The following is a 15,603-nucleotide window of genomic DNA, read 5'->3' as shown; positions in this document are numbered from 1 at the left end:
TCTCAGCAGATGTTGAGCTGGAGGTGTTCCCAGGGGTGAGATGGCCACGGAACCGGCTGCAGAGGGGTTGGCGCTGGAGGTCCAGTCTTCCCACTAAGGAGGCATGGTACACAATCCTTAACCAGTGCTTCAATGTCGCGGTCAATGCCTGGCCACCATATCAAATCTCTGCACCTCTGTTTAAGTTTAACGATGCCGAGGTGCCCCTCATGCGCCATTGTCAGGACCCGGGCCCACAGGCTACTAGGCACCACTGTGCAGAGACCTCTGGAGATGCAAACATCACTCCAACATGACAGTTCATCACGCAGTCTTGAGAATGGCATGAGCTCCTCGGGAACCTTTTTTGGCCACCCCGAGTGAATGTACGTGCGCAGGACAGTCAGTGTACCATCACGTTCTGATTCTTGTTTTAGCTCCTCCAAGGACACAGCTGATTGCAAAGGTGTGTGTAGCAACTGGATGAGTTCAGGCTCTGTGTCGTCTTTGGGGAAGATGGCTGGTGCCGGGCTATCAATGGAACGAGAGAGGAGGTCGGCGACCACATTGTCCCTCCCTGGGGTGAATTGAAGTTCATAGTCATATTGCCTCAACCTTTCTCCCCATCTGTGGAGGCGTAGCGGTTTATGGCCTGAGCCTGAAGCTGATAATAGCGCAGTCAGGGCTTGATGGTCGGTTCTGAGTGTGAAGTGCCGGCCGTACAGATAGAGATGCCATCTCTCTGAGGCCCAAACACAAGCAAGCGCCTCACGCTCACCCACAGAGTAGCGTTGCTCAGTTGGTGACAACGCCCTGGAGGCAAAAGCTACAGGTCGCTCAACCCCATCCTGCATCTGTGACAGGACCACTCCAATCGCCCTATCTGAGGCGTCGCAGGTCACCAGTGTCTGACATTCTGGGCTGAAGTGAGCTAGGACAGGAGGAGTGGTGAGCTGGGCCTTCAGTCGTCGCACAGACTCGGAACATGCAGGAGTCCACTGCCATGGCTCATCCTTCTTCAGCAACTGATGGAGGGGTGCTGTAGTCTGGGAGTAGTTGGGCAGAAAACGGAGGTAGTAAGCCGTCATGCCCAAAAATGAAGCCACTTCAGAGGCTGAGGTTGGCCCCGGGGTTTTTGTGTATGGCATCGACATTAGACTGTAATGGAGCAATCCCTTTGGTGGAAAGGCGGAACCCCACAAAATCAATGTTTGGAGCGGCAAAGCTGCATTTTTCTGCATTTAGGGTCAAGTTGTTTTGTAGAAGAGCTTCAGCCACTCTCTGTAGGCGGATGTGGTGTGTTTCCGTGTCTGGGGCATGGACGACTATGTCGTCAAGAAAGACCGCCACACCTGGTATGCCAGCCAGGATCGTGCTCATCACCTTCTGGAAACAGCTGGGGGCAGAGCTTAACCCGAACGGCATTCTGGTATAGCGGAATACCCCTATGTGTGTCACAAAAGCCGTAAGGTCTCTGCTGGCTGGATGGAGTGGCACTTGTAGATAGCCTTGGCGTAGGTCGAGTTTCGTGAATATCGTAGAGCCATGAAAATGAGCAGTAAGCTCCTCTGCTGTGGGCAGAGGGTATCGGTCTGGAATGACAGCCTTGTTTGCTTGGCGCAGGTCTACACATATTCTTATCACCCCCGACTTCTTCTTGGTCACAACTAGATTCGAAATCCAGGGCGCAGCATTGACTGGTTCAATGATTCCCTGTTCCAGGAGCATATTGAGTTCCAGAGTGACGTCATCCCTCAGGGAAAGCGGTATCCTGCGCAGTGGCTGGATGACGGCTGACACGTCAGGTGTAGTCAGCGGCCTGTGGGTGAAGGCCGTCAGGCAGCCCAGGCCATCGAACAAAGCTGGCCATTTGTGCTGCCAGGAGGAGGCGATGTGGTGTATGTCTGAGCCAGCATCATCTCTGAGTGTGAACCCAAGAGCAGTGAATAGGTCTAGGCCCAAAAGATTGGCCCCTCGCCTAGCGATGTGAAACGGGAATGAAGGCAGGCACTTGGAGCCGTAGTGCACAGGAACATGGAGCACACCCAAGATCTCAATCTTGGAACAGTCATAACCACACAGAGCTGTGGCAGGATTGTCTAGAGGCAGGTGAGAGAAAAACTTGTAATAGGTGGTTGCATTTAACAGCGATGCAGCTGCACCAGTGTCCATTAACAGTGGCAAAGTAACATCAGCCAGTTGAACAGTACGTTTTGAAAGCTACCTGACCTACTGATACAGTTCTGATCTCTGTGTAGGTGTGCTGGGCTGGAGAGGAACTCACGGGTTGGTGCAAAGTGGCAGGGGCAGAACGGCACACTTTAGCAAAGTGGTTTTGTTTCAGGTAATTTCGGCATGTTTGCCCTCTGGCAGGGCAGTGCTGCACTTTGGAATTATGCGATTTAGAACCACAGTTTCCACAACAATCTGAGGCTCGCCTGTTCTGCCTCTGCGTAAATTGAACCGGGAGGTCGGACTGGCATGGGCTGGCAGAGTCGGTGTCATAGTGCGTGTGATAAGCAGGCTGGGTTTGCCGCGCAGCCGTGTCAACATTGGCGCATGCACCTGCTAGTAGCGTAGTGCATTCCATGGCTGTCTCCACTTGCATCGCTATCTCCACTGTTCTATTTAATGTCAAATCATCTGCTTCTAGCAACAGTTTTTCCCTCGTTTTCTCACACAATGTCCCTTCAATGAACTGATCTCGAATCATTTGCTCCTGCAGAATTCCATACTCACATGAGCGTGCCATGTCCTTTAGGTTCGTTATGTAGGTTCGCACCGACTCACCAGGGCGCTGTAGCTGCTTCTGAAGTTGGTAGCATCGGAGTAATATCCTTTGGTGGCCAGTGAAATGTTTTGTCAACGATGCGACAGCTTCAGCATATGTTCGTTGAGTGCCAAGTGTGCGAAAGATGCGCTGGCCCTCTACACCAAGACAGTGCTGCAGGAGAGCCATCTTTCTCTTATCGTCAATATCATCATAGTCTAAGGCAGTCAGATAAACTTTGAAACTCTCCAGCCAGTTCGCCCACGGGACTGGAGGATCTCCAGGAACAGCCAAGAAGTGTGCGGGTGGGGGTAGTCCAAACTCTGCCATCCTCGTCGCCAATATTGTGTATTGAAAGAGATGCGGGAACACGAGAGATGCTGCACACAAAACTTTACTGAACTCTGCCACTCACACTTACACCACGCATGCGCGCACACCTTACTCCTGAGGGCTTCATAATAAAAGGCTTTAACTTGTGCATTAGTATACACAACACCCAGGTCATGAGAATCAAATCAAAATTAATTTTCCAAACAGATTTCTTCTGATTCACACTCTTATTTAGCTTTAATTTTTTTCTATTTGCAGATTTTTCTGATCCGGGTTTTTGATTTTGCAATCACTCTCACTCTTCTGCTTCTGAAATCTCTCTTTTCCTTCTGACTTTTGGCAAAAATTTTGGCACATTTTCACAGGGGGTGGGTGTTAGCAGAAGCCCATCCATCCATTATCTGTAGCCGTTTATCCTGTTCTACAGGGTCGCAGGCAAGCTGGAGCCTATCCCAGCTGAATATGGGTGAGAGGCGGGGTACACCCTGGACAAGTCGCCAGGTCATCGCAGGGCTGACACATATGCCGCTTTTCCACTACAAACGCGGCTGAGTCGGGCTGAGCCGTGCCGTGCTGAGTCGAGCTGAGTGGGGCTGTTGGAGTTGCATTTCGATTACAACCGCGCTGAACCGTGCTGGCTGGAAGTGGGTGGACACATTGGGTGGAGTTAGCGAAAGTGGGTGGATGTCACGTGATGTCGTTAAGCGGCGCAAACAGTGACATCAGTGAGCTTTTAAGCGGTAGTCTCACGACCCGGATAGTAAACAATAAACATGGAGGACATGGAGTCGTTAGTGTTGCTGGTCTTGGTGCTGTGGCTTGTTGTCACCGACAACGCCAACAGATACTGGCAAGAGCGTATAGATGAGGCGAGGCGCATAAGGCTCCAGAAATTCTCGTAATTCGTAATTCTTCTTCTTCCGGGTTTACGGTGTTTACAGATCCCAGCGTGCTCGCGGGGCGTGTGTGGGCATGTGAGGACACTCCTCCTCACCAATCAGTGCACAGGGGAGTGTCTGCTCACGCCCCCAGCCTCACTCAGCTCGGTTTGGCTCGCTTCAGCCCCACTCCAAAACCGTGCGAGTTTTGGGGGCTAAGCAGGGCTGAAGCGAGCTGAGTCGTGCTGTTTTGAGATAGTCGAAACGCGAGCCGTGTCGGGCTGAAGTGAGATGAAGTGAGCTGAAAAAGGGTAGTGGAAAAGGGCCAATAGAGACAAACAACCATTCACGCTCACATTCACACCTATGGTCAATTTAGAGCCACCAATTAACTTAACCTGCATGTCTTTGGACTGTGGGGGGAACCGGAGCACCCGGAGGAAACCCACGCGGACACGGGGAGAACATGCAAACTCCACACAGAAAGGCCCTCATCAACCACTGGGCTCGAACCCAGAGCCTTCTTGCTGTGAGGCGACAGTGCTGCCCATTAGCAGAAGCCGTTCCCTTTAAATCTCTATTGGACCACTGATTTTGGAGTGGGAGGTGCCCAGTCATTATCGGCAGCAAAACTGCATTGTAGTTGCAAAAAAAAAAAGGCAAGCTGGCGAAATAATATGAGCAGCTATTGGACTGTTTGTAAATGCATTCAGAAATATTTCCTCATCACACAAGTGTCTTCGGGCGGCACGGTGGTGTAGTGGCTAGCGCTGTCGCCTCACAGCAAGAAGGTCCTGGGTTCGAGCCCCGGGGCTGGCGAGGGCCTTTCTGTGTGGAGTTTGCATGTTCTCCCCGTGTCCGCGTGGGTTTCCTCCGGGTGCTCCGGTTTCCCCCACAGTCCAAAGACATGCAGGTTAGGTTAACTGGTGACTCTAAATTGACCGTAGGTGTGAATGGTTGTCTGTGTCTATGTGTCAGCCCTGTGATGACCTGGCGACTTGTCCAGGGTGTACCCCGCCTTTCGCCCGTAGTCAGCTGGGATAGGCTCCAGCTTGCCTGCGACCCTGTAGAAGGATAAAGCGGCTAGAGATAATGAGATTAGATGAGACAAGTGTCTTCTTTCCTCTCAGTTGTGTAACAGTTTAAACAGTTAGCTTCCTTGATGAGGATGAAGTTGATTTCTTGTAGATGAAACCAGGTCCTAAGACCTGGACCTTTTAAGATGGAAATGGAAACTCCAGAAAAGAAACTACCTGAAATAAGAGCCCTTACATACAAATTCTAACACTATTATCTCATTGTTTTAATAATACTTTACACTTGTTTTTATATGAAATGGTTTCAAATGCCAAGTTTACAGGACCATTATTTAAAAAAATTATACAGTAAATTTCTTCTTATAGAGAATTTTGAACGTATATTTACTTTCATGCAAAACTGTCAGATTTTTGAGACTTTCATAATAAAGGATAATGGTGGTAAATAGGCAGGCAGTGGAAACAAAAAAATTTAGAAGAAGAAGCCGATGAGTGAGCAACCAACTTCAGCTTCATCACCGAGTTACCATTTTAAACTGCTACGCAAGCTGGATGGACTGAAAACACTTGTGCAATAAAGAAATATGTGTGACTGCTTAAAAAAACAATTAAAATAAAATAAAATAAAATTCAGTAGCTATCCATATTTTGTCAGCTTTATAATGTAGCTACAATACAGGTTCCCTGCTGCTGAGCACTCAGCTCCGTTCATCCACTGTGTCAGAGGCAGCGCCACGTTTAATGGAGTGGGCAGAAGCAACTGTTCAATCAGAGCAAACAGGACATAGAACATTACTAGAGCTAATCAGTGATGCCTCCAACCATTAAACATGGAAAACCTTTCGTTAATCTTTCCAAGTTTCCTTAACGAAAGTAGTCATTGTCATTTGTGCTGGAAAGAAACACACATTTATGAATATCATCTTGTGTTTATGAATTTTATGAAATTCATGAATATCACCCACTAAAATTACAACCCCAAATCAGAAAAAGTCAGGAAAGCAGTGATTTCTAAATTTATTTTGATTTATATTTCATTACAGATGGTATGAAATGATGATATTTCGTGATTCTTCTGGTCAACTCCATTTCATTTGTTCATATACATCCATTCTGGGTTTCAGGTCTGTAACACATTTCAAAGAAAGCTGGGATAGGGCAATTTAGGGCTGGTAATAAGGAAAAAAACAATTAAATAACGATGTGGTTTGAAACAGGTGATGTCAACAGGTGATTGTACGCTTCACTGATAGCCAGCATATAACTGTAGCTTCACTGATGTATTTAGATATGTTTTATAAACACATCATAACATGTATTTAGATATGTTCAAATCAACAAGCAAGTCAGTGTCCAAAAGGGGAAGTAGGCTTATGTGTTTAGTCATTTCTAATGTCAGCATTACGACATAAACACAATTTTGACAGAAACTCAACTGAAAGGAATTTAAGAAGATTTTATATTTTTGTTGCTTTACTACAACCCCAAATCAGAAAAAGTTGGGCTGGTATGGAAAATGCAAATAAATAAGAAAGCAATGATTTGTTACATCTGTATATTTGTTCATATTCCTGCATTCCTGCATTTCAGGTCTGTAACACATTCCAAAAAAGTTGGGACGGGGCAATGTAGGGCTAGGAATGAGGTAAAACAATTAAATAATGATGTGATTTGAAACCAGTGATGTCAACAGGTGATTGTAATCATGATTTGGTACATAATCAGCATCCAGTAAAGGCCTAGTCTCTGAGGAGCAAAGATGGGCTGAGGATCTACAGTTTGTCAACAAATGCATGAGAAAATTATTGAAATGTTCAAAAACAATGTTCCTCAAAGAAAGACAGGAAGGAATTTGAACATTTCACCCTCCACTGTGCATAATTTTATTAAATGATACAAGGAATCTGGGGGAATTTTGCCATGTAAAGAGTAAGGGCACAAGCCTAAGTTGAACACTTGTGAGCTCCGAGCCCTCAGATGGAACTGTAACAAGAACCGTCATTCATCAATAGCTGATATAACCACGTGGGCGCAGGATTACTTTGGCAAACCTTTGTCAAGCACTAAAATACAGAGTTACATCCACAAATGCCTGTTAAAACTTTACTGTGCAAAAAGGAAGCATTGTAAACTGTGTCCAGAAGCACCATCAACTTCTCTGGGCTCGGAGGCATCTGGGATGGACCATCACACAGTGAAAACGTATTGTGGTCAGACGAATCAGTATTCCAGGTCTTTTTTTGTAAGAAATCAATGGCTTGTGCTCTGGACCAAAAACAAAAAGGCCCATCCAGACTGATACCAGCAACAAGCCCAAAAGCCAGGGTTTGTTATGGTACGGGGTTGTGTCGGTGCCCTTGGCAAAGGTAACTTTTCTGATGGCAACAGTAATGCAGAAAAGTACATCGAGATTTTCGAGCAACATATGCTGCCTTCAAAATGACATCTTTTACAAAGATATTTCAACAAGATAATGTAAAACCACATTCTGTACACATTACAAAGGCATGGCTGTGGAAGAAGAGGGTGCCTGTCCCCTCTGTTCTTACTAGAAAATGCATGGCAAATTTTGAAATGAAAAATATGATGAAGACCCCATACTGTTGCACACCTTATGACCTGTTTGCAGGAAGAATGGGATAAAATAACACCTGAAATGCTTAATCGCTTGGTGTCTTCAGTCCCTAAACATCTTTTAAGTGTTGTGAAAAAGAACAGAAACATTATAAAGTGGTAAATGCTTTACCATTCCATCCATCCATCCATCCATTATCTGTAGCCATTTATCCTGTTCTACAGGGTCCCAGGCAAACTGGAGCCTATCCGAGCTGACTATGGGCGAGAGGCGGGGTCTTTACCATCCCAGCTTTTTTGAAATGTATTGCAAGAATCAAAATTGACATGTTTATTTAAAAAAAAAACCCCAAAACCTAAATTTGTGGTAAAACATAAAATAATGTGCCGTTGTATTTTTTTTTTAATTGTAATACAGGCTAAAGATTATTTACAAATCATTGTTTTCCATTTTAATTTAAATTTCAAAATACCGTCCCAACTTTTTCTGATTTGTGGTTGTTAATTGAATATATCAAAGCTCTAAAATAATATTTTGGTGACGGGTCTGCAGGTATTTTGATGTGGTTTAATCTGGCCCCATTTCAAGAACACTTGGATACCCCGACAGGCTACATCCACACGACAACGGCAACGAGATTTTTTTTTTAAAATATCACGTCCACATGGGCAACGGATCAGTAAAATATCAGGTTCATATGGCAACGCAACGCTTGCTGAAAACAATGCAATACACATGCCACACCTCTATGTGCGCTGTAAGACGGTCCCATCGGAGACACCAAAACAATAGAAGAAGTAGACGCATGCGCATAAACCCCTTCTTCTGTAGCATTAGCCACATAAAGTTTTGATTATAGTCAGTAGCGTAAAATAGTATCTATTGTCTAAGACACTTATTTATATTTCATATTAAAACGTCTATGTAAATTAATACATAGAAAGCCTGGCCAGGTGCTGAACGTTCTTCTGCCTTCACTTTAAGAGAAATTCAGGGCGAGCATGAGCCTAGGTTCTTCCCTGTCACTGTCACACGCGCACACCTTCTCACTCCCTGTCCTATGGCTATAGTCCCTTTAAATCAAGTGCTTGTTTTTTGAATGGAGACGCGGAAAGAGGAATGAACGGGGTAGATGGAGAGAGAGAGGAATGAAAGGGGGTAGATGGAAGCCGGTACACCAACATTCTGAGATCCTCCAGAATTATTTAATGGTCCGGAATAAATTGAATGCTACACGTTGATGGATTACTTTGTTGTTCTACGCCCTTTTTGAGGAATGTATTGTCGGACTTAAACCAACATCTGAAGAGGTGAGATCACTCCTTTTTTTCCCCTATTTTTGCTGGCGGGATTGTCATGTGGTTGTGACATCAGCGTAAACAAATCCGTTCTACTCATCCAGACGACTTCGCAACGGCGCCGTTGCCAGATTTTTTCACTCTGGAACCCGTTCTCCAGTGGCGTGCACAGATAGACATGAGGTGGTGCTCAAGCACCTGCCCCTCTGCCCTCTGTCCAAAAAAGTGCCCTTTTGAATTTTTTTTTACAGTTTACTGAGGCCAATGTCGACATGATCTTTTAGAAAAGCCGCGGCATTAAAAGCGTGCGTGAAAATAATGTCCCGATGTGTGCCCCCTCCGCACACACACCGGACCTCTGTCTCTCTTGCTCTGTCACGTGAACAAGCGTGCAGTGCATTCAATGTGAGGTTGCAGCAGCATAGCGTCCTGGAAGCCACGGCCTTGTCGTAGCGCAGACAACACATCGGGCAGTCAGTCAGCTCTTCCCCTGCCCCACCAGCCAGGTAACACATGAATCGAGTGAAAATGTATTGTTTGCCCTCTAAGCCCAAGCTGTAATTATTTTGTCGTGAAGTAGCCCGTCGCATACAGAAACAACTGCACATAAGTATTATATTTTCTGCTAGACCATTTTCAGATTTAGGAAAACAAAAATTTCTTTTTCTATTTTGTTCAATTAGAGATTCCTGGCAAAGTCAAAAAGCCTTGATGTAATAAATTAACATTAAGTGGTTGTTTTACACCTTTAAAAACTAAAACGGGTCAGTGGCGACCCGAACACAAGAGGAGGGTTAAATCTCAGACTTTTATAATAAGGTGTTCCACATGCGCAAAAAAGTGCCCTTTTTTCCCCCCAGAGCACTTGCCCCCCAAAATGTCTGTGCACGCCACTGCTGTTCTCAAAAGATTTCGTTTTGGGGCACCCAAAATGCCGGTGCCGTGTGGACGCCAGGCTGAAACGATAAACAATTTTATCAGATTCACCTGAATCCGTTGCCGTGTGGACAGGGCCTTAGACTATAAACAGTTGTTTCCCACCAGCCTCTCATTGTTTCTCCAAGTTAAAAATACAAAATAAGCTTGCCATGTAACTGACTTTCCCACTATGGAAAAAAAAATAAAGGAACAGCATTTCCTTTGTAATGACACAGGGAATTTCTTCCACTAATTAAAAAAAATAATCCAAACTTTACTATATCAATGTACTGTATATACATTGATATGTTTCATGTTTGTATATTATTAGTTGCCACAGAAAAGCTAATGTATTTGAATGAGTTCATTAATACAGAACTGTGATGTAGTTTGCAGCTGGTACTAGAGCCGTACTCTTACAGCAAAACAATCAACACCGGACCAATCAGATTCAAAAATTAAGTTTGACTGGTCAGAAAGTGTTGATCATTTTTAATTAACCACCATGATGCCATGTTTTTATAATTAACCACCATGCTACATCAGTAGCACTGTGACATTACTCTGATTTCATGACTAACTTATGTAAATGTTATTGTCTTTCATCCCTAGCTCATGGAGGCTGGTCTGCATGGGGTAACTGGGATGCATGTAAAGAGACATGTAAAGTAGAGGGGTTATTGGCACCTGAACAGTACAGACACAGGACATGTACAAACCCTCCACCATCCCTTGAACCACGTGGCAATAATTGCTTAGGCTCAAACGTAGACACTCAATCCTGCACAGGACTACCTTTCTGTCCAGGTAACACACATCAATTGTCCTATATGTCGATTAATTCAGCCCATTAAAGATTTGTTACTTCAACAGAGAACTAACTGTGCTGTTGGTAAGATAAAATATGTCTTCACAGTGAATGGAAACTGGGGGGATTGGTCAGCGCCCTCTGATTGCTCTGTGACATGTGGAGTGGGAAAAAAGACACAGTATCGTGAATGTGACAATCCTGCACCCAAATATGGAGGCCGAGACTGCCAAGGAGGAAATACCAAAATACAGCTCTGCACTGTTCCGAAAAACTGCCCAGGTGAAACACATTCATCAGAACATTTGTTTTCCGTTTAGCCGTAGGTGCTAAAGAAGGCAACTGGACTTGCTTGAAATTCTTGAAGACGTTTCACTTCTCATCTGAAAGGCTTCTTCGGTTCTGTCTGACTAGTTCCAGGTATTTATCCTCTAGTTGACCAAAAGCAACCCTAAGGAGAGTCGCTGAGGTCACATGGGTCTTTGACCCTCTTAGTCATCCTGTAGGTGTTAGGGTCACTGGAGGCCGGGTGTGAACAGTGTTAGCAGCCTAGACTAGAGAGTTGTTAGTTGCCTTCTTTAGCACCTACAGTTTACTATGACCTGGATGACTGAGAACCTTCACAAACATTTTCCATTTAGTTTCATGGTATATGTAATGTAACGTAGTACGAGTATATACGAAAATAGTTTGTTGCTAAGAATATACTTATAACAATTGCTGAATAATATCATGAGAGGGAGTTCTGTTGTACTGAATATTGGAACGACTGCGAATTGGCTGAAGATAATCACAGCTGTGCTGATGTTCAGTACAACAGTATGACCTCAAGTGTGATATAGCTTTTATACACAGTTCTGTAAACAAGAACTTAATATTGATTAAGATATAATAGAGCCCTGTGATGACCTGGCGACTTGTCCAGGGTGTACCCCGCCTTTCGCCCGTAGTCAGCTGGGATAGGCTCCAGCTTGCCTGCGACCATGTAGAAGGATAAAGCGGCTAGAGATAATGAGATGAGATGAGAAGATATAATAGATGGTTCTGTTAATTTTTGCTCCACTAGTGGAAATACACTACCGTTCAAAAGTTTGGGGTCACCCAGACAATTTTGTGTTTTCCATGAAAAGTCACACTTTTATTTACCACCATAAGTTGTAAAATGAATAGAAAATATAGTCAAGACATTTTTCTGGCCATTTTGAGCATTTAATCGACCCCACAAATGTGATGCTCCAGAAACTCAATCTGCTCAAAGGAAGGTCAGTTTTATAGCTTCTCTAAAGAGCTCAACTGTTTTCAGCTGTGCTAACATGATTGTACAAGGGTTTTCTAATCATCCATTAGCCTTCTGAGGCAATGAGCAAACACATTGTACCATTAGAACACTGGAGTGATAGTTGCTGGAAACCTATGTAGATATTGCACCAAAAACCAGACATTTAGTAGAATTTAGCTAGAATAGTCATTTACCACATTAGCAATGTATAGAGTGTATTTCTGATTAGTTTAAAGTGATCTTCATTGAAAAGAACAGTGCTTTTCTTTCAAAAATAAGGACATTTCAAAGTGACCCCAAACTTTTGAACGGTAGTGTACATCTTGCCTTCAGATAGCTAGCTAGCTAGTTCACATTGATTTATACTACATTTCCATAAAAGGTGCTATGTGTAAGAATTTTTGGTGGTTTAAAACATTAATAATTTAACCAAAATTATCAACAGAATGTGAAGAAATAACAGGGGATTTTAACATTGTCAAAGATGTCTATATGTTGTGTTGTAGAGATATCTACTGAACTTAGCATGCTAACCAGCTAGCCCCAAGACAGGATAGACTCTGTCTCGTAATACCACTTTGTACCTCAAGAGGTGATAGTGAGTCACTATTATCTACTCTGCCCTCAGCCCAAAATTAGAGGATAAGTAGTTGCGCTATGCATGTGACAGCACCATATGCGGAAGTCACTGCTGTTAGATTCATTGAGTGGCAGAAAGAACTGAATGATAGAACTAGCATTCAGCCAGGAACACACACAAAAAATGCTGCAAAACACAAAAAACCCACATCTAAAATGGGAAAGAGCTGTTGTACAATTACTGTACAAATAGATTCAACAAGAAACCTGAGCTATCTTTTTACAGACTGCTGAAAACCAAAATAAAGAGAAGCAAATCGATCACTGCAATTCACAGAAACGACTCAAATCCAGGCACCGGATTTGCAGTTACCATTGTGTTTCAGATATGTTGTATTTTTGGAGAATGGAAAAGAGACAGAAAAGGGACCCTAGTGGGAGAAATTGAGTCACAATGCTAAGTAACTGTACTTGTACAAACTAAGCATGATAAACAACAGCCAAAGACTGGATTACAGACCCCAATACACTACCTCCACCCAGACAGTGTAAACTCTCTTGCTTTTGGATTGAGGGTATACACTTTGCGCGAGTTTAAAAGTTACAAATCCCTAGAAGCTCATGAATAGTTTTGCTACGGCTTTGTGCAAGATCTGCTAATGCTAATTCACAAGCCAGCATGTCACAATAAATAAAACTATGCAGTCATATTTGTGTAAAATCCTGTCATATTACTCTATTTTGTCAGTCGACATGGTTCTTTGGCATCTGCTGTTCTGTATCCTTAACTTGAAAACAAATGCGTGTGCACAGCCGAGGGGAGCTCGGAGTGTGACTTGTATTTACAACATTGGTGTGAAAGCAAATTACACTCCAACTATAGGGGGAGCCCAGGAGCAAAAAAATAACAATTCTTACATAACGGGGCTTTAAGGGCCCGTTTACACGAGGACGCTGTTGGGTAAAAACGACTAAATATTTTATCGGAAGTGCCTTTCGTCTACACGGGGACGGCGTTTCCGAGGCTGAAAAATGGAAAAAATTGAAAACGCCTTCCAGAGTGGATAAGTTAAAAACAGCCCCCGTTGCATATCCGTCTAAACTACCCAATACGCGAAACTCTGCTCGGATCTGCTCACGTCGGGTACGCGTTTATGTCATACATATGTCATATACTGTACATGCCAGCCCGGGAAGTAAGAAAGTAAGTAAAAAAGTAAGAGCATGTCTGATTACATCGATCCAACGGACCTTCAAGCTGCTCTGGCAGCTTTAATAAACGTCCAGGAGTCCTTCGAACATCTATACCGAATCTGCACATATACCGTTAATGAACAGAGGCGGGTATAGTATGCTCTTACTTTTTTACTTACTATAGCCAGAGTAGTCAAAGTTTTCGCGGTGCAGATGTGCAGATCAGACAAGACGGAAGACGTTGCGCATGCGTGCAGACATAGCGGAGGTCTTTCACAGCACCACCTAGCCGCCTGGCATGCACATCCAATTGAATTCCACACATTTATGCGTCACCGTATAGACGCAGCTTTCCTCCTTGAAAACGGTCATGTAGACGCGGAAAAAAGTGAGAACGAAAACGGACTTTTGCGTTTTTGTTTCAGACCGTCCCCGTGTAAAGTGGGCCAAATACTCACAAAGTTAAGATGGCACTTTTTATATATATATATATATATATATATATATATATATATATATATATATATATATATATATACACACAAACTGATGACTGTAAAGTTAGATTGTATGAACCCTGTAACTGGATTGGATAAAAAATAGCTTTACACCATATTCAGTGTGCGATAATTCTATGAGAGTGGTCGTGGTATTTGGGGGAAGGGGAGGAACCGTGTTTCTTATGATAGGGATGGACACCCCGACATTCTGGCGATACGCTGCCTCCTACAGTATTTGTTTGGTGTGTGGAGTATGAATTTGCCAAGTGGCCAATTCTTACACATAACACCTTTAAACGTGCCTCCAGTAAATTCAGTATCCCTTTTTCTGTTTCTTCTTCATCTGACAAGCTTTCATATTTTCAAAAAGTTACATTCCTTAAAAATATCATGCCATGTCTGTTGCCATGTCTGTTAATTATGTTGCTAATCCTACTGTAATAACCTTTTCAAAGTAAAAAGTGGAATTTTATGTGGTGAACACAGACACGTGCAGTGACACACACACACACACACACACACACACACACACACACACAGGGAAATGTCCCAGTGCTGTTATACTCAATATCCATACTCTTGGAATGCTTCTTGATCAAAACTAACTGTCGTATAATCTTTATTATTCTGTCCACATTCACTGGAGATGAGCAATCGTGTGCTCTGTTTGGCTACTCTACTACTAAGCTATCAGCTCATATACCATGAGTAGAGAAAAACAAAATGGCGGAGCGTGTTGCTCAACCAGATAAGGACGAAATAAAAACTACTCGAAAACAAAAACCCCAAAAAATACAAAAAAAAGCAACAAAAGTATTTGATGGTAAGAACATATCTTTTTTATTTTTCAAGAATTATTATAGCATTTTCCACAAATTGCTACGGTCATTTCGCCGGTTTGTTTACATTCTAAGCGGAAATGATTTTGTTGGACATTTCGTATAAAGTTTTAATTTATTGAATATGCAAAAAATAAAAATGCTCTGTTTCTCAAAATCCAGTGAATATGGATAGAATAAAACAATTATTCCATTCATTCTCACCGTACATAGCCAGCTCTGCACTACACGCCTTGTCGGCTATCAGCTCACGTACGACTCAATTTCATGGAATTGTTAAATAACATGAGAATGTAGCAAACTCCCTCACACTGAACAAGGAAAAAAAATGTTTCTTTTCCTTTAGTGGATGGACAATGGACTGAGTGGTCTGAATGGCTTCCCTGTAATTCACCAAGTGATAGGTCAGTTACATGCAGGAATAGATTTGGGAGGCGAAGGAGATTGAGAGAATGTGTTGCCAAGGAATATGGAGGAGCTTTCTGTGATGGAGTAAATGTAGATTTCGGCCGCTGCTATGACATTGAAGGCTGTAAAGGTGAGTGCTTAACCAACTAGCATAGTTATTGGTTGTGAGTAGTGCAATGATTATGTTTAACAACACTTGTACTGTCTT

The 15,603-nt window shown here is 43.3% G+C and overlaps 1 protein-coding gene across 1 annotated transcript in view; it reads left to right on the top strand.

The window, feature by feature from the left end:
* Positions 1 to 15,603, top strand: part of LOC132892543 (properdin-like) — a 37,574-nt gene that overhangs the window by 18,486 nt on the left and 3,485 nt on the right. The window contains exons 5-7 of the mRNA XM_060930826.1: positions 10,401 to 10,595; positions 10,705 to 10,878; positions 15,334 to 15,525. Of these exons, the coding sequence (XP_060786809.1) occupies positions 10,401 to 10,595; positions 10,705 to 10,878; positions 15,334 to 15,525 (561 nt within the window). The remainder of the gene's footprint in view (positions 1 to 10,400; positions 10,596 to 10,704; positions 10,879 to 15,333; positions 15,526 to 15,603) is intronic.

The sequence above is a fragment of the Neoarius graeffei genome, chromosome 10 (genome assembly GCF_027579695.1).
Source record: "Neoarius graeffei isolate fNeoGra1 chromosome 10, fNeoGra1.pri, whole genome shotgun sequence".
NCBI lineage: Eukaryota > Metazoa > Chordata > Actinopteri > Siluriformes > Ariidae > Neoarius > Neoarius graeffei.
The sequence above is the reverse complement of the archived record's forward strand: the minus strand, read 5'-3'. Positions and strand labels throughout refer to the sequence as shown.